The sequence below is a fragment of the Myotis myotis genome, unplaced genomic scaffold (assembly GCF_014108235.1).
Source record: "Myotis myotis isolate mMyoMyo1 unplaced genomic scaffold, mMyoMyo1.p scaffold_m19_p_1, whole genome shotgun sequence".
In the NCBI taxonomy this organism is placed as follows: Eukaryota; Metazoa; Chordata; class Mammalia; order Chiroptera; family Vespertilionidae; genus Myotis; species Myotis myotis.
Window position 1 is genome coordinate 92654684 of NW_023416313.1, and position 25757 is coordinate 92680440.

General features: G+C 41.6%; 1 protein-coding gene across 9 annotated transcripts in view; it reads right to left on the reverse strand.

Moving 5' to 3' along the window:
• The window catches only part of KIAA1217 (KIAA1217 ortholog), a 307889-nt gene that overhangs the window by 276302 nt on the left and 5830 nt on the right, over nt 1-25757 (reverse strand). For all 9 annotated transcript variants that reach the window (XM_036345037.1, XM_036345042.1, XM_036345036.1 and 6 more), the window contains exon 2: nt 21979-22262. In XM_036345037.1, coding sequence (XP_036200930.1) covers nt 21979-22262 — 284 coding nt within the window. The remainder of the gene's footprint in view (nt 1-21978; nt 22263-25757) is intronic.

Consider the following 25757-nt stretch of genomic DNA (forward strand, 5'->3'; position numbering starts at 1 on the left):
CACCGCTATCATCACCCCTATTTTTTGAGGAGAAAACCGAGGCCTAAAGACATTATTTTACTTTCCCAAAGTTATCCAGGGTAGTAAGTGGTGAAGCCTGGACTCAAAACCCAGGCATTCTGATTGATTAGTTCTTTTGTCACTCAGCTGTGCTGCAATCACTGTGGTAATGCAACAATCTAATATGAGTATCAATCCGCATTATCTGACTACAACCTTCAGGAGGTTCGCAGTATTACCTACTCGAAAGTTTAAAAAATATTTTACTGCCTGCCCATCTGCCCCTAAATAGTTTGGGTTTCAAAAACCCCCAATTCCCTTTTCACAGGTACCTTTAAATGCTTCTTAACCCTGTGCTTTAACCTTACCCGGTGTGTGAAAAGAAGCAAATATGTTTTTCGTTTCTTTGTAAGCTTGGTGGGCCTAACTCCTCACAGCACAGCCTGATGTCCCCAAACTAACCCCTTTAAGTCAACTACGCAGGTGAGTGACTTTTATCACATCCATGTCACTGGTAAGACTGTTTGCTCGGTCTTACTAGTAACTGATGCAAACAAAACCCATACCACCGCCGAAGCGAGGTCTCCTTTCTAAAGCAGTGCTTGAAAAACTACCTTCACCGACCATTGCCTGCACCCTAGAAACCTTTACCTGCATTTTCAGAATTTATAAGTACTGCTTCCCTCAAGTCCAAAAACTGTGATGTCTCAAGCAGGATATTTTTCTGTATAAAATGCTTCTCTGAGAAAAGTCTACAGGCACACACCAAAGAAGTGCAGCAGTCATAAACCTGACTGCTTTTGTAACATTCCCTGGGTTTTATCTTTAGCATTTTAGAACTTGAAAATACAGAAATACATGTAGTCCCAATTCAGGTCTGATCTAAGAGTTTTTAAAAAATCTGAAAATAATCCACAAATACACAGAGTATCTCAAGTCTCAGATCGTCCTTGTAACCTTTATCTAAGGCATTTTTATAGCATTATTTACAGGGTACAATCAGCATAATACATAATGCGCCACTTGTTTTTCAGCTCTATTCAAAAATCTCAGTTCTTTCAATTAAAAAAAAAAAAAACAACCCTGAAAAAAAACAGCCCCGAAGCACAACCATTCCATGTGGGAAAGCTGTGCTATTGATTCCGCTCTTCCTGCCCAGAGAACAATGCAGAGAAAAAGACCTCAATGTTCCAAACAATTTTTGGCAATAACTCGGAAGAAAAAATGCATATTTACCTGTACTCTGAGCTCCACAGGTGAGGCAGCGGTTACAGCAGAAAAGCTAATGCTTTTTCTGGAAGTCCTTAAAGGATTCGGGGGTCATCCTTCCGAGCTGTCAGGTAAAGCCCCCTCCATGTCTCTCTACTGTTTTCTTTTGCCGTTTTTTCCCCCAGTGAAACTCTTGTCATTTGCATAAAACCTACTTCTAGCCTATAGGACTTTTTGAGTAGCTACTTGTTAAATTGGCTGTCTTGACATGCTCTTTCAAGCATGACATCACAAATCTCCATGGAAACCCTAACCCCACTTTTCTATGTGCCAACATTACCTGTCAGGCAAAGACTTAAACAATCGTCTGAAATTGTTCATTAATGAAACCTTTTTAGGGGCTTTGGATCTCTGCACAGTATAATTTGTGCTGTCGGCAAAAACTTAGCCAAGAATGATGGCTTCATTTTCAAAGCCTGAGCTGTTTTGTAGAAAACAATGATCAAAATTATAGGCATTCGTTAATCTGCCCCTCCCTGTCTAACAATGCACTTAATCGGTTGAAGAAAAACCTACAGTGGCACATGTGCCTCTCTCTGAAGGATAAAGTTACGCTGAAAATGTAGGTTCTGAAAAACCTTCAATCAATACTCCTAAGGCTTTCTACGCTGCTCTCCAGTAACCCCTTCCTACTTTGACCAGTAAAACTTGCAAAACAGGTTCCTTGCTGAAATGAGTGTGTGCATTTTCCCTTGGCCTCTGGCTAGCAGAGGTAGCAGGAGAAGGTGTTGAGAATTTTTTAACTCTTTCCTAACATAGGTCTTTCGCATGTTTGTCCTAGCTTGCATAAATTGCGAGAATAACATCAAAATCAGTGTTCTTAACTTTTCTTGGAAATGGTCGGCAGTCTCTAGCATATTCAGTCCTTCCTCATTCACTTTTCGCTGTCCCGGATGTGATAGGATCCCTTATGTCTGCATAAAGCTTTAGGCATATTTCTGCCAAATTGGTGCCCAACCCTTGTTGGTCACCCTGGGACTCAGTCCTCTTCTCTCACCTCTAAATTTACTGCGGACACACCCAAGTCCAAGGCTGCTTACCTGGAAGCCCCAGAAAGGTTGGAATGGGACTTGTTCCAAACCCATGAGAGTTTATAATGATGTTATCAAATGGCTAGCAAACGCTGCAGCAGAGAGCTCAGAGCTGGAAAGCAGTTGAAGGCAGCCTCCAGCGGCATCTAAAAAGCTGCTTGCACTTGCCACAGATCTGCTGCAAACCTCAGTCAGAGAGCAGAGATCAACCTCCATGCGTTGCTGAGCCTGCAGGTGCATGCAGAGGGATCCCGGGTCAAAACAGAATGGCTCTTTCCATAGGATTGTAAATGCTTCTGGCCCCTTCCTCTGACTGTCTGGGGAATTCTGCATTGCCACAGTTCACAGTCAACAGATGGGACATCACCTTCCAAGAAAACCAAGAACTAGCCTGATTTGGCATCCCCGAGGTGAAACACTCCTCAAAGGCAAGACTATTGTCAGAGATTCAATTACTGTCTCTGTGAGATGAAAATACATCCAGATGAAGCCCGAACTGTGCTGTACCCACTGGGGCACAAACACAATGGGAAACAAACAAAAACAAGATATAACCAAAGCTAAGCTTTATTCCGTTGAAATCTGATAATGGGGGGGAGCACTATTCAACTTATTCCTCAAAGTTCCATTGGAGAGAGGAGTCTGCGAAAGTTGACTCAGCTGTCAGAGTGGTTACCAACTACACGGCATCTTTTCTGTGGGTTACTTAGGAAGCTGTAACAGCTTAGCTTTTACTTAGTGAATTCAAGCTTGGAGAAGAGACTGAGAAGAGTCAGAATCCTAATGTCAGGTAAGTGGCGATAGGAAGATAACTCGGATGTAACAGCAACCTGATTAGCCCATTCATGGGCAGGCAGGCAAAGGTAAAGACTTACAGAGTAATTTGTAACTAGTGATGACATCATTATGGTGATGTGAGGATCTTGAAATACTTAGAGTGGACAAGTTTTGGACAAGAACAATCTCAACAAAAAGGGCAACACATATGGGCGGGGGGGGGGGGGGGGGGAGGGGGCGGGGAGGCGGAGGCGGAGCAGAAATGCTAAGATTTGCTTAGCGGTGACCAGTCCAGTAATGACTTTTCCTAACGTCCCTAAATGAAACTAATAAGTAGGACTTAGCTTTAATAGCATTGTGATTTGCCTGACAGCAACTGAGTACCACATTAACCAAATCAGAGAGACATGAGTCATGTAGCTGGAGTATTTTATTTCTAAATTTAGCAACATCAGAGGTATCTCTGTTTGACTTGGATAGCAAATAAGATTCTTTCTCTTGGATTTGTTTCATCAAACCTAGTTTATAACAGACACAGAAAACTGCTCACTGAAAAAAGCCCATGAAAATATAAGAATACAAATAATTGGTGAAAGAGGTTGGAGTTAACCACTTATGTCATGAATTTTTGTTTCTTAAAAAAACATGAATTATGCCCTAGCCGGTTTAGCTCAGTGAATAGAGGGTCGGCCTGCAGACCAAAAGGTCCCAGGTTCAATTCCAGTCAAGGGCATGTAACCTTGGTTGCAGGCTCCTCCCCAGCCTGGGCCCTGGTCAGGGCTTGTGCAGAAGGCAACCAATCAATGTGTTTCTCTCACATCAATGTTTCTCTCTGTCTTTCCCTCTTTCTTCCACTCTCCCTAAAAACAATGGAAAATATCTTTGGATGAGAATTAACAAAACAAAACAAAACAAAACAAAAAAAACACATGAGTTAGAAGTTGTCATGTCGAAAAGAAATATTGCTTTGAGTAGAAAAAAGCAGTACTTTTATAATTAAAATAACCAATCCTTATTTCATTTAAGCCTCACTACAATAAATAGCATGATGCAAGAACATTTAATATCCCCCATGTTACAAAGAGAGAAGGTAAGCCTCAGAGAAGTTAGGTAATTTGATCCATTGTACACCATAAGCGTCTATAGATGCAAGCAGCGGACCTTCCCCATATGCCAGGCGTGTCTATAAAAAGAAAGTTTTCCCTAAGTGGCAGCCCTGACCAACTTTAAAATCATTTTTTCGTGAGAATTTGCAGCTGAAAATATTCAAGAACACTCGAATTGTGAGGGATATATTTATTTTTATAATATTCATGGCAAATTGATTTTTTTAAAATTAAATTCAAAATATCGTGGCGTATGGGGATGGCTTCCATCTTGGACGCGTGGCAGTTAACTGGTTGAATAAGTTTAAATGGCTACTAAGTGTTGGAGTATTGATTTGAATTCAGGCAGACCCAAGGTTTGAACCCAAAACACATATGCTTAACCCTAGTTTAATAAAGTTGCTCATCATTGGAGATACTGAAATCGTAACTAAACTAAGCCAGGCTGGAAGGATTTATTTAATAAACTAATTTGAAAGTACATATGAGATTGCAAAGGGTGAACAGAGACCTTTGCAGATCCTCCCAGATATACCAAGTCAACAGATGGACGGGGTCTGGAATAGTCCAGACCGGGATAGTCTGTCAGCACAACAGCAACAGTAGAGCAGTGGTATTTATTTAGCTTTAAGCTCTATGGAGGCACAGGGGAGGATTAACATGTTACAAATCATAACCCCAGGACAAGCAGACCGCTAGGATACAGAGAAGACTAATGAAACAGCAGACACTCGGGAAATGTTTGCAACCTGAAGTTCCGATCTAAAGAAAAACTGACAAACACTAAAAAGAAAAAAACAAAACAAGCATACATTTTTGTGTGTCAAGAACACACCTTAAATATCACCAAAAGAATGGGGACACTGGAGTTTCTCAGTGAAGTAATGGAAACCAACTGTGGTAATTAATTGCTGAATGCTAAGTCCTTGAACTTTGGCTCTGTTTTTATTTGTAGTTATTGTTCCTTTTGGAAATTATCCACTCACATTTAGTCAACTTTTTCTATGGTGCTGAGGTAATGGTTAATTATGTGTCAAACACCAGTTCGGATGTTGCTGTGAAGGTATTTTTTAGATGTGATTAATATTGAAGCCAGTTGATAGAGTCAAGCAGATTACCATCCATATGTGGGTAAGCCTTGTTCCATCAGTCGAAGGCCTTACGAGCAAAATCTTAGAGCTCCCAAAGAAAAAATTCTGCCTCGAGACATACAAACCCTGCCTGTTTCTACCCTGCAGATCTTAGACTCAAGGCTGCAGCATCAACTCTTACCTGAGTTTCCAGGCTGCCAGCCTGCTTTGCAGATTGCAGGTTTGCCAGTTCCTACAATTGTGTGAGCCAATTCCTTAAATTAAACCAATCTCTCTCCCTCTCCTTCATTCTCAGCCTCAGTCTCCTCTCTAACTTACTGGTTCTGTTTCTCTGGGGAACCCTGACTATAGAGCAGATAATGCCGAGATGTAACCGCTCAGTCATGTTTCCTGGCTTAGGTTCCATTCCTCTTCTACATCCCACTTTCTGGCGCTCGTTCTCACTTGGAGCACCTACTGCCATTTCAAACACAGCTTGTCAAGACTGAAACTCAGGTAATTGTTTGGTATTTCTTGCACAGGACTGTATTTAATAAAGAAGAATAGACATATTTGCTGTCAAATTAAGTTGAAGAAATATAATAAAATTCATCGGATAGCACAGCAGATATCAATGGATTGAATTCTCCCATTAAAAAATGGAGACTAATAGAGTGGGCTACTAAATCAAAACCAAGTTATATGTAGTTTCTAATAAACATACTCATTTTAATAAACAAAAGTTGAAAGTAGATGGTTAAATGTACCAGAAAAAATGCAATCAAAAGTATAGCAAGAATGATAATACTAATATTTAAAAAGGTTAATAAACATTAAAGAAAATAAAGAGTCATTTGGTAATGAAAAAAAAAAAACTCCACCATAATTTATGGAGAAGGAATGATGATCCATAAAACTGTTTGCAACAAATAACAAATAAACTAAAAAAACCATAAGGCAAAAATTAGGAATGCAAGACCAGGAAAACAATACAATTATAGTGATATACTTTATTATACTTCATTCAGAACTGAATAGCACTGAAAGAATAAAATAGGGGCTGAGAAGAAATGAATGATACAAATAACAAACCTTACATATATAATACATATAAAATAGATAATTTTTATGAATATTCATAGAAACTTACAAAAATTGATTTTGTATTTGACAATTCATAAGAAAAAAGTTTCAACAAGTCCTTAAGCAAACTGAAAAGTAGGAATTATACACACTTCACTCTGATCGCATTCAAAAAATTCTAAATAATGCTAATCTCAACTACTTGGAAATGAAATGTATCTGACCATCCCTGAACGCCAAGAGAAAGATCAAAACAAAAAAATTTCAACTTTCTTTAAAGCAAAGAAACAGGAAATATTTCACATAAAATTGAAGGACACAGCCCAAGCTGATGTCAGGAATTATATGCCCTTAAATGCCTTCATTATCAAACAATAAATACTCAAGATGAATAAACATACTACTCATTTAAAAAATAATAAAAGACAACACATATAACTTTAAAAACTAGAAAAAAGCAATTAATTATGATAAAAGTAAACAATCTGAAAAAGATAAATATAAACTGACTCTGAAAATTTTAATAAAAAAGATAAGCCTGAGAGAGTGCAAACAAGACATTTGCTCCCTAGCAGCTTACATGGGCACTAAACTTCTTTGTACTTAACCAGAAGTAAAACAGATGCTGTATGAAGAAACTGGAGAAAGAAGCATGGAAATGAGATGCATACGATCTGGACTTGGAAGTGCAGTGGTCCTCACACTGAATGTTCTGGTGCAGTTGAAATGTTTAAAAACCAAAGGAACAAAAGAAGGAACAAAGGAAGGGGTATGGGAAGGTAGAGGGAGGACAAAGAATGCAAAAGATAAAATCATTCAACAGTAATTACAGCACATTCATTTCTCATATACAACCACTATCCATACCACCACCCCAGCCACCTGTCTCCTTTCAGCCTCTTGGTGCTGTTTGAGTAGAATTCATGACCTTCCCAGCTATAATCTCAGTGAGTACACAGGAAGCAGAGTCCTTACACATCCCATTAATCCGGAAATACTTATTGGGGCAAGCCTGGCAGACATGAAGCCTCTTAACTGTAGTGTGCTGCGCCCCATGCTGCATTTTGTCAAATCAATGCTTCAGTTCAAAGTTCCATCTGATAGGCCCACATTACACACTCTTCACGACTCACCTTCACATGTGTGCAGGGTGTGCAGCATAACGCCTGAAAACCTTGGTTACGGAAGGAGAAGAAAGAAGGAAGGGCAGACTTGTAAGACAAAAATGCTGAGATGGGTGCTTAAGTGGGGCCCTGAGAGGACAAATCTGAAAGTGTCTCAAAAGGAAGATACTATAGAGTTTTGCTGAAAATCCATTGAGGAAGGTTTTAAGATGGTGGTGAAGTAGATGGGTCTTTCTCGAACCTCCTCCAGAACCAAAATGGAATGAAAACTAAATTGGGGAATAATCACCTTGATTACCAACTGAGGACTAGTGTAAGAGGATATTTTTTATAAGAAAGGGCAGAAATCACCTTGCCTGGGGTTGAAAGAGGGGCTGGTCCAACTCCCAAGCGTGGCAGGCGTGAGTGAGGAGGGATGTTGTGGCTGCCAGGGTTTCCCACTGAGCGGAGAGAGGCTTGAGCAGTCATGCAATGTAGAAATTCATTTATTTTGGGCTAACCAAGCATGTCCCCAAATGAGGAACTTTCTCCCTACTCTCCAAACAGCTAATTAACAGACTGGGGATCTAGGATTCTTGTAACATACTTTTACAGGATTCTGGTCTAGATCATCGCAATTTAGAATGCACACTGTTTCAGGCTGCCCTAACAGAAACGGAATCTGACTTCCCAAGTCGAAGGTCTTCCCCTTAATGAGAAGAGTTTTAGCATGCTGTCAACATCCATTATAGTGGAGAAACATTGCATCTAATCCTCAGAATGACAGTATTGTCTGTTGCATCTCTACGGTTAAGAAAAAGTCTCAGAGAAATGGACTGGCCTGTCTATAATTGTATGTCCTAGCATATATAAACTCAGTTGTATGGAACCCCAAAGTCACTACTCTTCCCAGTAAAGTCAGGTATCCTTTGCAAGGTAGGTATTTTGTACTCTGCCCAATGCCAAGCTCATAGTGTAGATCCCTGATAAATAACCATTTGATTAAATTGTCCAAGAAAACCCCTGCAGGAGAAAGGATGAATAACAGCAAAGAAGCGAGCTTGATGAGTGAGGAGAGGAAGGACAAGTTAGACATTTGCAATATGAGTTCTGCATCAAGGTGCTGGACTGCATCATACTGGTCTTTTTGGGATTCAATACTGAAATTTCCATCTCATTTGGTGACAATTTTCTCGAGGTTTTGCTGATTAGCACTTCCCAGGTGTCTCTGCCTCTGCATAGCTGTACCTCGGTTCCTGACACCCCTTTGCTTTCCCTCCGCCTCCCAGGCACTCCTTAGGTTTTCCAGGAGCATCTTATTTTGATTTTCTGCAAAGCTCTTCTTAATATAGCACTGTTCTCAAAATGTGTTGTCTTGCTCTTCCACAACACTAATTAAAACCAAAGCTGTCACAGCGGTTGGTGGCACCCAATTAAACCACAGATCAAGAGCCATGTGTTATGAACGATTACCATTTAGGACTCTTCTCTTTTTCTCTGTCTTGTATGATTAATGTCAACTTGAAGTCAATTTTGCAAGTAAAATCATAACCCCTTGAATTTAGTCTTATTGATTGCTCAATCCCTAGGACAATGTGTCCTCTTATGTAATATTCCAAATCTAAAATGCACTTCTAACACCCTTTAAGTTGCATTTCAAAATATCAGTCCTCAGGGAAACATTTCCCAGCTAACTCCTTCATCTGGTCCCTTGAGTAGCATCATCTGTTAAGCATTAGACTGCTCCTTCTGCTTTTTTAAAAAATATTGTTTCTCATCACACCCAAATTTAGATGATTATTATTTCTGATGACATTCTGATTGCCCTTAGACATAGCCAAGATTATTCTGAAGACTTTTTTTTATACTGATTCTTTCAATCCTATAATATTCTTTATCCATGGGTCTCTAGTAGTTCATTGAACACTCACATATACACTAATACAGGGGTGGGCAAACTTTTTGACTCGAGGGCCACAATGGGTTCTTAAACTGGACCGGAGGGCCGGAACAAAAGCATGGATGGAGTGTTTGTGTGAACTAATATAAATTCAAAGTAAACATCATTACATAAAAGGGTACGGTCTTTTTTTTTAATAGTTTTATTCATTTCAAACGGGCCAGATCCGGCCCGTGGGCAGTAGTTTGCCCACGGCTGCACTAATATCAAATTTCTAAATGCAAATTATAATTTAAAAATTTTCTCAATTTTTATCTTCTCAGAGACTCACCACTATTTATGCCACTGCTTCTTTAGTGACAAGTTCCTTATCTTCCCCGAATTATTGAAGGCCAATGTAATTAGGACACGGCACTTCAGCCATTCTAGGATCACCACTACATTTTATACTTATGGACACAAGCAAACTAGTCCCCTATTCTGTTCCTTTTCTGTTTCCTCAGCATTTCAGACTGTCTTTTGATTCTGTCACTCATTAGAAGATATAATCTGTAGGTTGAGAGCAAGGTTCCCACAAACAATAGGACACATTGTCTACATGCTCTGTGCTCAGTTTCCCATTTTGTTAAGGAGAGTTAATAATAGTGCCTACCCCACAGGACTGTTGGGAAAACGAAATAACATGTGTAAAGCGCAATAGTGACACAATTTTAGCTGATACCAATAATATGTTTCTCTACCTTTTCACGACTATAAATAGTAGCTGACAAAAACAGTACTAAAGGAATGCTAATTGCTTATCTAACATTCTCCATGTTCATGGCAGTCCACGCAGGGTATTTCTTCCCTCTTTCTATTGTTATTTATTCCGTATACATTGTGTTATATTTCTTAATTACCAATAAGTTTCCTTTTCCCTTCAGGTTTAGGTAAAAGACTGGTTTGTAAATCATTACTTCAAAACAGCTAAATGATTTTTGCTACTAAACATGGCTATACTCTCATCATTTTTCCCTTTGGATTATAATAAACTGGAGGCATGGTACATGAATTCATGCACCAGTGGGGTCCCTCGGCCTGGCCTGTGGGATGGCGCTGATACCAGCTCTCCGAGATCTCCTAAGGGGTCCCGGATTGCGAGAGGGTGCAGGCCAGGCCGAGGGACCCCACCGGTGCACAATTGGGCTGGGGAGGGGCGCAAGAGGTTGGCCAGCCTGGGAGGGACTGCGGGAGGGCTCCAGGACATGTCGGGCCCATCTCACTCAGTCCTGATCGGCCGGACCCCAGCAGCAAGCTAACCTATCAGTCAGAGGGTCTGCCCCCTGGTGGTCAGGGCACATCATAGCGACTGATCGACCAATCGACTGTCTGCCCCCTAGTGGTCAGTGCACGTCATAGTGAGCGGTTGAGTGGCCTTAGCATATCATTAGCATATTATGCTTTAATTGGTTGAATGGATGACCAGACAACCAGACACTTAGCATATTTGGCTTTTATTATATAGGATTCATAACTCTAAAAAGAAAATTCTTAGTTGAGTCTATTTTCTTTAGTATAATTCATAAACTTTAAATTTATGTATGCATTTACTTACAAAACACGTATAATTTTTTAAAATCTATCCCTTGTACACACTAGCCTTTTACCCAGACCCTCACATAGCCAAAGTCCTCCACTAGCTGAAAGGTCTACCAGTGGATCTTTAGTTCTATTAGCCTCACCTTACAGGCTTCATGGATACATATATCCATGAATATAGATGAATATTTGTGAATTTCAAATATATATATATTTGCCAGAGTTAAGACCAATGTGGTAGGCAAAAATCTGATTAATTTGGAATTTTTCATACATGTTGGAGGAACTATGTCTATTCCCCAAGATATAAATTGATACTGAGATCTAAAGCATGAGGAGTAATTCAGTGTGATAGAAGTTCTGTTATGATACAATTAAATTCATCAAAAAGGAGTCATAAAGAGGCCATTACATAAAGATATAAATATATTTTAATTTATATTATATAAATGTGATATACTATTGTACAGATAGGTGTAAAGTGCTATATACTAGTACAATGAAGGTGAGAAGTCATTACTTATATTTGGGGGTATGGATATAAGTAAATGGGGTATTTCCTTCCTAAACTAGACTCCACAGCTAAAATCTGAATAAAGCAAACATCCCAGCAGATGCCAGAACCAAGAGCTACAATGAAGGAAAGTGGCATATGCCACTTCTTGGCTAACAGATTTAAGAGCTTGTGTAGAACCCACCATCTCTCTCTTTCTCTGGCATGTGACTTGTAATCCATGTGTTAAGATGGCATTGTTATAAAATGGAAGTAGCCTGAATCAATAAGTCATTACAAGGACAGCTTCTCTAAAATGTTTTTTGTATTATAACACACACACACACCCATACACACACACACACACACACACAGGAAATTACCACAATCCACAGGGTTTATTATGCAGCATTATCAAGACTATCCTGATTGATACAACAGTGTTAAGGTATATGTCTCCTGTTGGCTCCTTTTTTATTATAACTCACATTTGAATGGATAGCTACTGAAAACTAGCTTGCAAAAGGAAAGAGCCAAGCAAGGCATCTCTAGTTTGTGATATCAATGCCTTTGCCACAAAATGTTACTTGCTTTGTCCTAAACACATGCCACCCTCACTCTTTAGTTTGTAGCATTCAATGTTTGTGAGGCTCACAGCGAAGCTCTTAATCACGGCATTCTGTGATTGCACGAGTTGTGATCTGGTAATACTTCTCTCTTTCATTAACCTTGCTCTGCATCAATAAAGCTCCATCTATTGAAGATGAGGTCAAGATCATAATATCGTTGGTAGCACACTTTCCTCCTTTAACTCAGCTTTTCTTTCTATATTCTGTGCATATGGGGTCCTGATCACTTCCTTGTTTTATTCAAGAGGGGTATTTTTTCCTCTTTCTAATACTACTAATTATTTGCAGTGCGTTTTGATGGAAGAGAAGTAAAAATGCCTGTATTCTACCAAATTGAAGTAGTGTTTGTTTCTTAAGACCTGGTCTTCTGATTCAAATGCAGTTAAAGACTTTTCTTGTTCTCTGTTTTTAACTGTGTTATTTTCCAAGATTCTGACAAAAACAAGTATATATACATTCTGAAAAGGAGATGTCAGTCAAGGGAATGGATAATGTTGAGTCTGACCAAAGCCTCCCGTTCCAAACTCCATTGAACAACTCTTCACCAATGAATGCAGTTCTTGAGAGATTGTTAAAAAAAAAAAAAAAAAAGAGTAGCATAAACTAGAACTTGGATGTTTATGAATAAACAGACTAATAGATATTTTCCTGATTTTCATTTTCACAATCAGTAGTACAGTTACACTTGTGCATAGATACCATAGACTACAGTAGACAGTGGTGAGTGGTGCCAAACTCACCAGGCACAGAGGAAACAGCTCCAGTGCTATTTCCGCACAAACACAAGAGAGGGGCCTGCTGGGCACTTGGCAGCACAGCCCCGGCTGAGGAAAGGAGCCGGACAAGAGGCCTCCTGGCGTGAGTGACGCCATTTCAGATGGTGTTAACGTTCATGGTCTTACCTCCTTATTGTGGCGATAGTCATGTGAAAGGAAAATTCTCCTTCATATCTTTCTTACTCTTTGTATTGAATGAAAGAACACATCAGATGTTAAAATGCTTTACTCTTGACTCCTAAGACTTGACTACATTAGATATAAGAATACGTATTAGCTACTTGTAACTACAAAGTGGGTACTGTTATACCTAGTTAAATAGAAATTCTGTATGTAACCGAGAATAAAGGTGGACAAAAGGTTTCTGAATCTAGTAGTAAGAAGCTTGTTCATGTAGGTGAGAGGCCACCTGGACATGTTTCTTCATTAGTGAAGAAATGAAAGAAGGGCATTTCTGCCCTGGCCTATGGCTCAGTTGATGGAAGTATCATCCGTACACCAAAAAGGCTGCGGATTTGATTCCTGGTCAGGGCACATACTTAAGTTGTGGGTTCGATCCCTGGCTGGGGCACGTATGGGAGGCAACTGATCTATGGTTCTCTCTCACATCAGTGTTCCTCTCTCTCTAAAATCAATAAAAACATATTCACAGGAGATTAAAATTAAAGAAATAAATAAAAAAAGAGCATTTCCAAATTGTGTAGTTACACAGTGCCCAGGACTGCGAGAAGACTGAACTACAGACCATTCTGAGCTCAGAGCTATTTTAGAAAAGTAACTTTCGATGTAAAATATGTGTAGAAATCCATTTTCTATGGTCACCTCCGGCACTCTGCAACTAAATAAGATTTATCTTTTTAAAGAAATGACAATGACATGTCTCTGTTATTTGACACACTGTGATCGAGTAATCTGTTACCAAAACATTAGAAAAATTTGAGGTGAAGGGAGCAAACACCAAGGCCACCAACAAGTGGAAAGACCAATTCTGACCTTGGTTCAAATGCTGGCTTCTTGACTTGAAGGAAGTTACTTGGCCTTTCTTGGCTTCTTAGCCTCAATCTCTTCTGATTGCCCAAACTGCAACCAATCTCAATTCCCCACCCCTCTCTATCTGTATCACTCAAATAGTATCTATCACCTTCTAATTGTATTATAAATATTGGCTCATTCATTCATTCAAAAATTGATAATGCCTAGTTTAGGTTGCATACTCCTTAAATGCTACATTTACAAAGGTGATTAAGACAAGGTTTTTGTGCTCTAAAACATATTCCAGATGGAAGAAACATAAAGAAATGTACAACGAAGGCATGATTATGTGCCAGAGTACAGGTACCGCATGATGCTGTGAACAGCTCATAAGGTGGGACATTTGGATCTTGAGAGATTAGCCTGGGTACATGAATGTCTTATTTCTTTTACTGATTTGATGGCAGGGGTCATGTCTCATTGTTTGTATCCCTCACAATGAGATTTATCATTGTAAGTGCATATGTATGTGTGTGTGTGCGTGCGTGTGTGTATACTAGCTGTACCAGTTAATAATGCAGATTTTTTTCAATAGATGGAGTTACACATATGTTGATATATATGTGATTTGATATGTATGCTATTTTGTTGTACTGACAGCAAGCTTCAAAACTTCATATGTCAAATTTGCTGAAAGTGTTAACATCATAGATATTTTTTCGCTTAAAAATGTCGAATTTTGTGCCCCAAAAAGAGCATTTGCAAGAAGTTTTAATTCATTACTTTCTTTTGAAGAAAAGTGCTGGGGAATACTTTGGGAAGCTTATGGTGAACATGCTCCATCTCAAGATACTTGTGAACAATGGTTTGAACGCTTTAAAAGTGATGATTTCAATGTGAAAGACAAAAAACGTCCAGGTCAACTGAAAAAGTTTGAAGACCAACAATTACAAGCATTACTGGATGAAGACACTTGTCAAACTCAAAAACAACTTGCAGAAAGATTAAACATTGCTCAGCAAACAATTTCCGATCATTTACAAGCAATGGGAAAGATTTTAAAGGAAGGAAAATGGGTGCCACATCAACTGAACAAAAGACAAATGGAAAACTGAAAAGTCATCAGTAAAATGTTGCTTCAACGGCACAAAAGAAAGTCTTTTTTGCATTGAATTGTGACTGGCGATGAAAAGTGGATTTATTTTGAGAATCCAAATGCACAAAATCATCTGTTGATCCAGGTCAACCATCAACATCGACTGCAAGGCCAAATCGCTTCCGAAAGAAGACAATGCTCTGAGTTTGGTGTGATCAGGAAGGTGTGGAGTATTATGAGCTTAAAAAACCGGGTGAAACCATTAATACTGATTGCTACTGACAACAAATAATCAATTTGAACCACACTCTGATAGTGAAATGACGAGAATGTGCCAGAAGACACGGCAAAGTAATTTTGCTTCATGATGACACACCATCACACACTTCAAAACAGTTAAAGACACGTTAAAAGATCTTGCCTGGGAAGTATTAACCCAGCCGCTGTATTCACCAGACCTTGCTCCTTCAGATTCCCACTTGTTCCGATCGATGGCACACGCACTTTCTGAGCAGCACTTCAAAACGTACAAAGAAGTGGAAAATTGGGTCTCTGAAAGGTTTGCCTCAAAACAAGAAAAGTTCTACTGGGATGGTATCCACAAATTACCTGAAAGATGGGGGAAATGTATAGCTAGCGATGGACTTTTGATGAATAAAGCACTTTTGATGTTTCTCTTGAAATTATCGTGTTTTCTTTGATTACAAAATCTGCATTATTAACCGGTACACCTGGTATATAGATATTTACACACACACACACACACACACACACACACACACACACATATATATATATATATATATATATATATATATATATATATATATATATATATAAAATGAATAAGTAAAAGAAATCCAAATTTTAAGTTTTCAAAGTAAGTTTCAGAAATATAATACAATTTTGTTCTGTCAATAGGAAAAATAAACTTCTTCGGGTAACTTAAATATGTGTCAATAAAAAAATAAAATGAATTTAAATACTAATTTGAAAATAGAGCCTCTGAGACTCTTCTTTTGGACATCATAAACCAGAATAGTGTAATGCTAAGAGCTGTCATTGTAGGAGTAAAAGGATCCATCATTTTCTTCCTCGGTACTCTATGATATAGTTACTATTGTCTTGTGACATATAAGGGAAGTGAGACAGAGAAGATTCAGTCATTAGCTCCAAATCACACAATTAGCACATGGATGGAGGCTGGATACCAGCTCAGCCCTGCCTGACTCCAGAGCCAAGCCTTAGCTGCCAGGTGATAGAGCATCACAGTCTGATTGCCCCGCACAGAAGCTTGGGGGAGTCAGTGATAATGACAGCTGCTATTATGCAGATAAGCACTAGGCTGCAATAACAGTCATCTGCATTTTTTAAGGTAGTGGAAAGAAACCTAGTTTGCTTTACAATAATTTAGACCTTAGAAAACTCTTGGTTGACTAAATTTCAAAGACTTGAATATAAGTTTTCAACCATGAATCTTCCAGTGCTTAAATTCAATTTTCAAAATATAAAGTTTGCTCTAATTAGAATCTAGATTCCCTTAGTATCGAAATATTTTGTGTAATGGGTGAAAAAGATGAAGGGGTTAAGAAAAAAATCATAGGCACAGACAACGGTATGGTTATTTCCAGAGGGAAAGAGGGGTGCTACTGTCATAATTAGCTAGTTATTAATTTAATAATAGTAAAAGAGCAAAGGGGAGGCCAAACATTACAAGCATGGTCATCTGGGCAACTTCACCAGGAAGCTGCAATTTCACACTCCCTGAGGAACCACTGGTCCATTCACTGCACATCACTGGGGAAGGGGTCCAACAAAGGGGAAGATGGGCACATGCACAGTGAAGGCAGGTGATGTAGGGAAGGTGCTTGTTTGTCAGTCTAACCTGGAAAAAGATAAGTGGCTAGAGGGGTGGAGCCACTGCTAGCACGAAAAATCCTGAAGGATGAATTGGTTAAGCTCCCAGTTATAACCCTGAAACAAAAGGTTCTCTCTCTCTCTCTCTCTCTCTCTCGTGCTCCTGCTCTTTTGCACTCTCTTGCTTGTGACCTACACTTGCCCATGTGCTAACCTGTCATGTGGCCTTAAGCGGCCCATGCCCATGTGGACCCCAAGGGCAATGGACTGCAGCTGGGAACACAAATTAAGCCAGCCAGATGCTGGACTAGACTGTGCTTTAATACAGAGAGGCAACTCTGGGCACTGGATTTAAGCCTAGCACTGCTAAAGACAAGACTGGGCTTTTTCCATGGCAGCATGGAGGGAAATGGGGCCTTGGAAACCCAGGGGTTTAATTCCACAGAAATCAATATCACTCATCCTCCTGTGCAAGCCTCAGAAAATTCCTCTCCTTGCTGAAATTGCAAGAATTCCACTTCCACCTGCAACAGGTGGGGACACAGAGGGCACCCCATCAATAACAGGGAGGTAGAAGGGAATAAAGGGGGGACAATTAGTGATGGAAGGAGACTTGACTTTGGGTAGTTAACATACAATACAATATGCAGATGATGCATTATAGAATTGTACACTTGAAACCTATATAATTTTGTTAACTAATGTCACCCTGATAAATTCAATAAAAATTTTTTTTAAAAAATATTTCATATAAGGTGCTAAATACAGCATTTTCAGCATCTTATTCAATGGCACTCTCCTCACTAAGGCCACTTTTCTGGGAGGATTTTTCGTGCTAGCAGTGGCTCCACCCCTCTAGCTAAGTATCTTTTTCCCAGGTTAGACTGACAAACAAGCACCTTCCTGGTGAAGTTTTAATAATTTAAACTGATGATAAAATACCAGAAGAGAACATGGTATTGAGAATCTGGAGAAGAGCATCAGATGTGTGCTATTGGAATTCCTCCTCATAGCAGCTCATGTATCTTCCTGCAAAGGAAGCCTGGAATAATCCATTGTGAGAAGGTCAGGGAGAAACAAAGGGTGTCATGGAGCAGAGGAAAGGACAGAGGAAGGAAAAGAGTGGCAGGAGAAAAAGAATGGAAAAGGCATTAGAGAAAGTGCTGTTCATAGGAATATCATACACCCTTGCCTGAGCTTATAACTGATGTTTACAATGCTTATTAAGGTTCATTTGCAACAAAGCAGTGGAATAAAAAATGTATATACAGAACAGGGCATCAAAATCTTTCTCCTTTTGGGTGGTCAGCTTGGAATATACAAAAATTCATCCTGAATTACCAGCAAAGGCACAGCTGCCCAGCCATGGCTGGACTGCACCCAGGGCAGAGATATATGTGACAAGAGATCAAAGCTTGAGGCCACTAACCTACATCATTATTCCCTGTCATCTGACACCATGTGCCCTTTACATCCTTCTAGCTATATTTAGGCTCCCCGTGTAATTGTTTTAACCTAAAAGCACCATCATCATAGTAGTAGCTATAATCATGACATCACAAATAATAACAGCAATGATAATAACTGGAATATTTTTGACATGAAAAACATACCATTTTTGACAGACTAATTTCTATATTTCAGAAAGAAAGTAATATATTTTAACATTAAAAAATATTTTCTCTCTTCACTCAATACATAATCAGTTTTCTAGCTTCCTTTACCCTGACCCTTGCCCCCATGGTCACATGTGCATGTGCATGCATGTACACACACACACACACACACACACACACACACACACACACACTCCATGACCCTTACATCCTAGACATAGACCACACTACCTTGTCTCTATAATCAGTGATCTTCCACTTACAGAACAGTGGAATAAACAAGGATTCTGAGCTCAAACTTATCTGGATTCAAATCCCAGCTTTCTTCTGAGCAAATTGTGCAATTATAACTACCTTGAGTGAGTTTCCTCAATTGGAACTGCTTCATATAAAATACTAGAGGCCCGGTGCACAAAAGTTTGTGCACTGGGGGGGTGGGGGAGGGGGTCCCTCAGCCCGGCCTGTGCCCTCTTGCAGTCTGGGACCCCTGGGGAGATAAAGACCTGCTGGCTTAGGCCTGCTCCCGGGTGGCAGAGGGCAGGCCCAATCCCTAGGTGCAGCCCCTGGTCGGGCTCAAAGCAGGACCGATTGGGGAGTTGGGGCGCCGCCCTCTGTCATGCACAGAGCAGGGCGGATCGGGAGGTTGTGATGCCACCCCTAGTCACACTCAGGGTAGGGCCGATTGGGGGGTTGGGGCACCGCCCCCTGTCACACTCAAGGCAGGGTTGATAGGGAGGTTGCGGCGCCACCCCATCACGCACAGAACAGGGCCAATCAGGGGGTTGGGGCTCTGCCCCCTATCACGCACAGAGCAGGGCCCATCAGGCGGGTTGGGGCTCCATACCCTGTCACACACAGAGCAGGGCCGATCAGTGGGTTGAAGAGCTCCCCCCTGTCATGCACAGAGCAGGGCCGATAGGGGAGTTGGGGCACTGCCCCCTGTCACACACAGAGCAGGGCGGATCAGGGGGTTGGGATGCCGCCACTGTCACACTCAGGGCAGGGCCGATCCGGGGGGGGGGGGGGGGGGGCGGTTGGGGCACCACACCCTGTCACACACAGAGCCACAGGGCGATCAGGGGGTTGGGGAGCTCCCCCCTGTCAGGAACAGAGCAGGGCCGATCAGGGGGTTGAGGAGCTCCACCCTGTCAGGAACAGAGCAGGGTGGATAGGGAGGTTGTGGCCCCACCCCCTGTCACACACAGAGCTGCAGGGCGATCAGGGGTTTGGGGAGCTCCCCCCGTCACACACAGAGCAGGGCCAATCAGGGGGTTGGGGCGCCGCACCCTGTCACACACAGAGCCACAGGGCAATCAGGGGGTTGGGGAGCTCCCCCCTGTCACGCACAGAGCAGGGCTGATCAGGGGGTTGAGGAACTCCCCCCTGTCAGGAACAGAGCAGGGCGGATAGGGAGGTTGTGGCCACGCCCCCTGTCACACACAGAGCCGCAGGGCGATCAGGGGGTTTGGGCGCTGCTCCCTGTCACACTGATCCCAGTGCTGGGAGGCCTCGCGGGTCCACTGATCCCGGTGCTAGGAGGCCTATTACCCTTTTACTATATAGGATAGAAGCCTGGTGCACGGGTGGGGGCTGGCTGGTTTGCCCTGAAGGGTGTCCTGGATCAGGGTGGGGGTCCCACTTGGGTGCCTGGACAGCCTGGGTGAGGGGATGATGGCTGTTTGCAGCTGGTCACACACCCTTTAAGGTGGGGGTCCCCACTGGGGTGCCTGGCCAGCCTGGGTGAGGGGCTGAGGGCCATTTTCAGGCTGGCGAGTGACTGAAGCTCCCAACCGCTCCTTTTTTCCTTTTTTTTAATTCTGGGCCAGCTTTAGCTCTGAGGCTCGGCTCCAGCTATGAGACTTCCGCTGCTGAAAGCAGGTTTCTGGCCTTTGTTTACCCTTCTGTATTTGAAACAATGTTGCGGTCCTGCTGGCTGAAGCCCGGGGTTTTGTTTAGCTTCTATATTTGTTACAATGTTGCTTAGAGTACAGCTGAGAGGCCGGCAAGGCAGGCGGGGAAGCTTGGCTCCCTCCGTCACTGAAGCAAGCAAGCCTCATGTTAGCTTCCAGCTGCCTTGCTGCCGGCCACCATCTTGGCTGGCAGTTAATTTGCATATCTCCCTGATTAGCCAATGGGAAGGGTAGTGGTCGTACACTAATTACCATGTTTCTCTTTTATTAGATAGGATGGTGTCTCACCAAAAATGTGACATAGGGAGAGGTACCGATTCTAGTACTTAAATGGATCGTGACTCTACTTTTAATAGAAAACAAGAGTATTTATGTTATATATCAATTATATCTCAATAAAACTGGGAAAAGTAAAAAATAAGTAAGTACAATTTAAAAATAGAAAACAGGGGGTATTTTCTATATACAGGCACACCTCATTTTATTGTGCTTCACTTTACTGCCCTTGGCAGATGTGCTGTTTACAGATGGAAGACAAGACTCTCTACCAGCAAAAAGATTATGGCTAGATTTATCGCAGTGGTCTGCAACCCAACCCACAGTAGCTCCGCAGTATGCATGTATGCTTGAAATGAAAAGATAGCCTTCCTTTCCTTAATTACCAAGCAAGTGATCTGCACATCTCCACATCAAACAGGGCTCCCATTTCTTTTCTCCTCTCTAGGTCAACTGCCTTTTGGCCATGTGAACAGAAAGCAAACACATAGTCCACAAAGCACATCACGGTTTTAGGCACTCTGATAAAGATTTTATAGTTTAGAAGGTTGAATTTAAGGGGAAGAAATGAAATTGAGATAAAGCATACGTTTAAATAATTTAAACTGATGATAATCTCCACTTCCATGGGTGCTCAAAAGTTGAGCTAGTTAGACATCACTTTTATAACTAACTTATTTGCAAGATAGCAGACTTAAAACACTGTGCTTGCCTCTCTACCTGGAGGGTGGAAATCAATAACAGCTTGCCCTCTTCCCTGACCACCCAAATCACTAAATGCTCTGAGTCCTTTGCTATGTTCCCCATCCTGAAAGGTCAATCTGATAACATGGCTGTGAGGTCGACAGAGAAGGCCTCCCGCCTCCTGTCAGCTAAAAAGTAATTGCACACAGACAAGAAACAAAAACACCCCAAGCCACAGTTGGGGGATATCTGTCTGGCTGTCAAGATAACCTGAGAAAACAGGTAGCTGAAGACAGCAGAAAACCAAGCATGCAAAGGAAAACATTTGTGATTAAAAAGAAAAAAAGTGAGCAGAAACAAAACCCTAATGTCAGTTTCTTAAGGAAAAGGGGTTTGTCTCAAGTTTATCCCTCCGTGCTCTGTTTTACCTTGAAAACGTATTTATATACTCATTCATTCACTGAGCCAAGCACTCGGTGCTAACAGGGTGCAAAGCAGTTGATCCTATGCTTTATTCAGTCAAGTGGTACCCCTTCCCTGCCCGCACTTCAGATGCATTTGTGGCTGACCATGGGGACCCTTTTCGGAGAACTGCCCACTCTCTGGATCTCTCTTCCTGTGATATGGAGCAACTTAGTGGTGGGCACAGTCCACTCAATTATTTTTCCCCTTTTAAACCAAAGGTCACTTTGCTTTCCTTCATGTTCATTAAAGAATGAGCTTTGCAGAGCGAAATGGTAGCACATTCGTACCTGGTCTCTCAGCCTCTCCTGGTGGCCCATGATTGCTGTGGCATGATGCGGGTATTTCTGCTTGAGATGTTCCAGGAAAGCTTCTCTCTTCCTATCCATCTCAGATGTTTGCATTCCCAGTATTTCTTTGGAACTTCGGGGCCCACCTAGGGTGTGTCTCCGTGGGATGTTTCGGGAAGCCTTGGAAACGGAAACTCGACTGTTCCCATTAGAAAGGCGTTCCTTGGTTCTTCGGCATTCTGCATCTTCTAATGACGTTACATGAAGATTGCTTTTTCCTTGTTCTGGAAGACAAAAGAAAATAGTTTAATTAATGATCTCACACTAGAAACCTCATTTACAGAATACCGAGAGGGACTGTGGCAGCTGTGAATGTATGAATATAACCTAGCAGATTTTGTGTGTGTGTGTTTGTCAAGAAGAAAAAAAGTCAACAATCATGAAATATGAAAAATCACACTTTAGAAATAAAGATGTTGCAGCAAAAAACTGCTATTTCTGACTCTTTCCCTGCAGTTATTCAAAATGAGACACTTGTTCAAATGAGTTTGCAGGCAATTGGGTTAGCTCTTACCTTCACCTGTAATTGGAGAAGAGTACTCGGTGAAATAGATTATTTCTTTATTTTTTTTTATTTTTTTTTATATATATTTTATTGATTTTTTACAGAGAGGAAGGGAGAGAGATAGAGAGTTAGAAACATCGATGAGAGAGAAACATCGATCAGCTGCCTCCTGCACATCTCCTACTGGGGATATGCCCGCAACCCAGGTACATGCCCTTGACCGGAATCGAACCTGGGACCCTTCAGTCCGCAGGCTGACGCTCTATCCACTGAGCCAAACCGGTTTCGGCATCTTTATTTTTTAAAAATACATTTTTATTGATTTCAGAGAGGGAGGGAGAGATAGAAACATCAATGATGACACAGAATCATTGATCAGCTGCCTCCTGCACATAATCTGGGCATGTGCCCTGACTGGGAATCGAACCATGACTTCCTGGTTCATAGGTCAACACTCAACCACTAAGCCATGCCTGCCAGGCTAATTCTTTATTTTTAATTCCATCATCCTGGTAACAGGATCTTTAGATTTTTATATCTGAAGGTGGTTTCTGAAGCATTTGTTTCATCTCCAAGATCAAAAATAGCTATTATAATAACTGACAGGCCAACCACTTACAAGTTCGATTCCCCCATTAACATAAACCAAGCAAGCGTAAGAATACTATTACAGGTAATAACTGAGGGGGCGTAGAGTAAAGGCTTAGACACATTTCACTTGAAGTGGACTTTATCTGAAACACACACTGAAGGGAAGAGATGCACAGTACATTCTAGAGGCCTCCAACCTGGTAGGGTCAGAACGGAAGCAGGCAATGACAAGGCTCTGAGTGCACGACATGAGTAGGGCCTCTCCATTCCTTCTCAATGGTTGGCAAATGGGTGCCAGGTTGGAATATTCCACTTAACTGAGAAAAGGGAGTTACTTCTTTAAAAGCCAGAATAGGAAGAGAAAGTAGTGCACATTCAGAAGCACTTCAGGAACTCGCCAGGTTCTGTCACAGGGAGCAGCTCTTAAACAATATCACAGATGCGGCAGGAAAACGTCCTTGGCCACCGAGTTCCCTGGAGAAAGCACTGGGCTGGGTCTCAGGAGTCCTGCCTAAAACCTAGGCTTCCAACAAGTCATGTGACCGCTCAGACTCTCTCTCTCTTCATTAACAAAAGGAGGATGTGGGACTAGCATTAGATATGCAAAGAGCCTTCTAGATCTAAAGCCTTTAAAGGTACCCTAAACTATTTTGAAAAAATAAGTTTCCAATGCGAGCTTATTTGCCAATTATTTATCTTTAAAAGGAATGTGTAGAGAGACCCACTATTGGAGAGTTTTAGATTTGAGTCTCAGATAAACAGAGAACCAAACCTTCATGCCAGAAAGGTAGAGCGACAGGTGTCCAGACTTAGGTGTAAGTTAGCGCCTCTGAAGGCAATGCCACCAACAGTTTTCTCCGTCGTCATTGCCTAGAAACATCTGTGTGTGGGACTCTAGGCATGACCCCTTTGGTTAGGCATAGGGGATATTTTAACTCAGGCTGGTTTTCCAGTTCCGGTCTTCCATCCCTCAATGCATGTTCTGGGAATAATTCTTCTTGTTTACCCTTCACTTCTCATTACATTGCTAATTACAGCATCTCCATCAGACACTGATGAGAAAAGGGAGGGGGAAAAAACCAGCCAGATTCGTTAATTCTTCTACTTTTCATTAGTCTCAGCAGTACATTTAGAAGGCAAAGAAGATGGAACTATTGGTTTAAAAGATATTGGGAGATAAACTGTAACTTCATTGATTTTGCTTACTTTCTCATTGTGTGGACTCACATGATAGCTACCTTTTTTGTGGCCTCTTCTTTGATAATACAGAAGTAACAGAAACTATGTATGGAATAAAGCTAGATGGAGAAAATGCCATATCTCAGGCTGGTAAAGGCGTATGTAATCTGAAGAAATTTAGCTTTATCCTTTGAGTGTGCATGTGAATATGAGTTTTGCATTAGCCAAAAGTTGTGTGTTTGACCTAACAATGTTAACTTTTAAAGAGTTTTTAAGATCACTTTTAACTTCATTAAAATAATATATTTTGGGGGGGGAGGGGGAAAGTATCCAGGACAGCAAGGCTAATTAGCAGGACAATCTCTAGAAAGGGGATTTCTTTACACAGGCATAACACACAAACATCCACACACACCCACATGGGTATACACTCCTGCGCCTCAAATACCAACAGGTGCAGAAGGTCCCCTCTGCAGAGCTTTGTTGCAGACTCACACGAACTATAGTTTCATCCAAGACTCCGAGGAAGAGGTCAAGACAGCCAGAACAGTAGCCCCTTGGAGCCGGAAGGGAGTTTTCCACTTTCTCCTTTGAAATAAATTGGGAAAGGCACGAGGAGGGGCAGTGTGGAGCCAGCAACAACCTTCTGTCAGCATTCACCTCCCAGCAGCCCCCACTTACTGGCCCTCTACACCCCCACTCTTTTCAAACACTGAGCACTGGGAGGGTCACATCAACCATCCTTCGCTTTTCCATTTTTTCTCTGTCTCATGGATTCCTCTAAATGTCTCCAGTTGCTTAACAAGGTTTAATCCGCTTTGGAGAAAAGCAGCAAATAACATCAGTGGTTAATGCACCAATGGCTAAAGGCACAGTCCGAATCTAATCGCCCTCGAAGCCCGCTCCTTCCTCTGGTCCCACCTTCCTGCCTTGCGCTTTGGTCCAGCTGTCAGCCCCATCTGCCCCCATCCCCATCCCACCACCAGGACCTACTCCGCTGCCACCAGCACCCACAGCAACCCCACACCACTTTGCACACACCGCTTTCCTCAGTGAGCTTCAGCGCTCAGGAGCTGCCAAGCCCATGCCTGAGGGAGAGGGACCACTCTCCATTCCAGGCATTTAGAGAGAATGTGGTCTTTCAACCGAGGGGAAAACTAAACAGGGATAGACACAAACAAGAGAGGGAGCAGGCAGAGGACGTTCTGTCACAACTCCACAGCCATGGAACCAAAGATCCGAGTCCTGCCAATTCCTCATTATCCGCATGAATAGATGATCCAAGCCATCCAAACAGAAACAGTTTTATTTCTTGTCCAGAAGGCTTTGGTGCTAATATTTAAATGCGGGTGTGTCTAGTTGTTTGCTATTCTGGGAATCCACCTCAGACAAATAAGGAGGCTGCCGTATGAAGACCAGGTTTCCAGTTTCCCCTTCTGGTCCC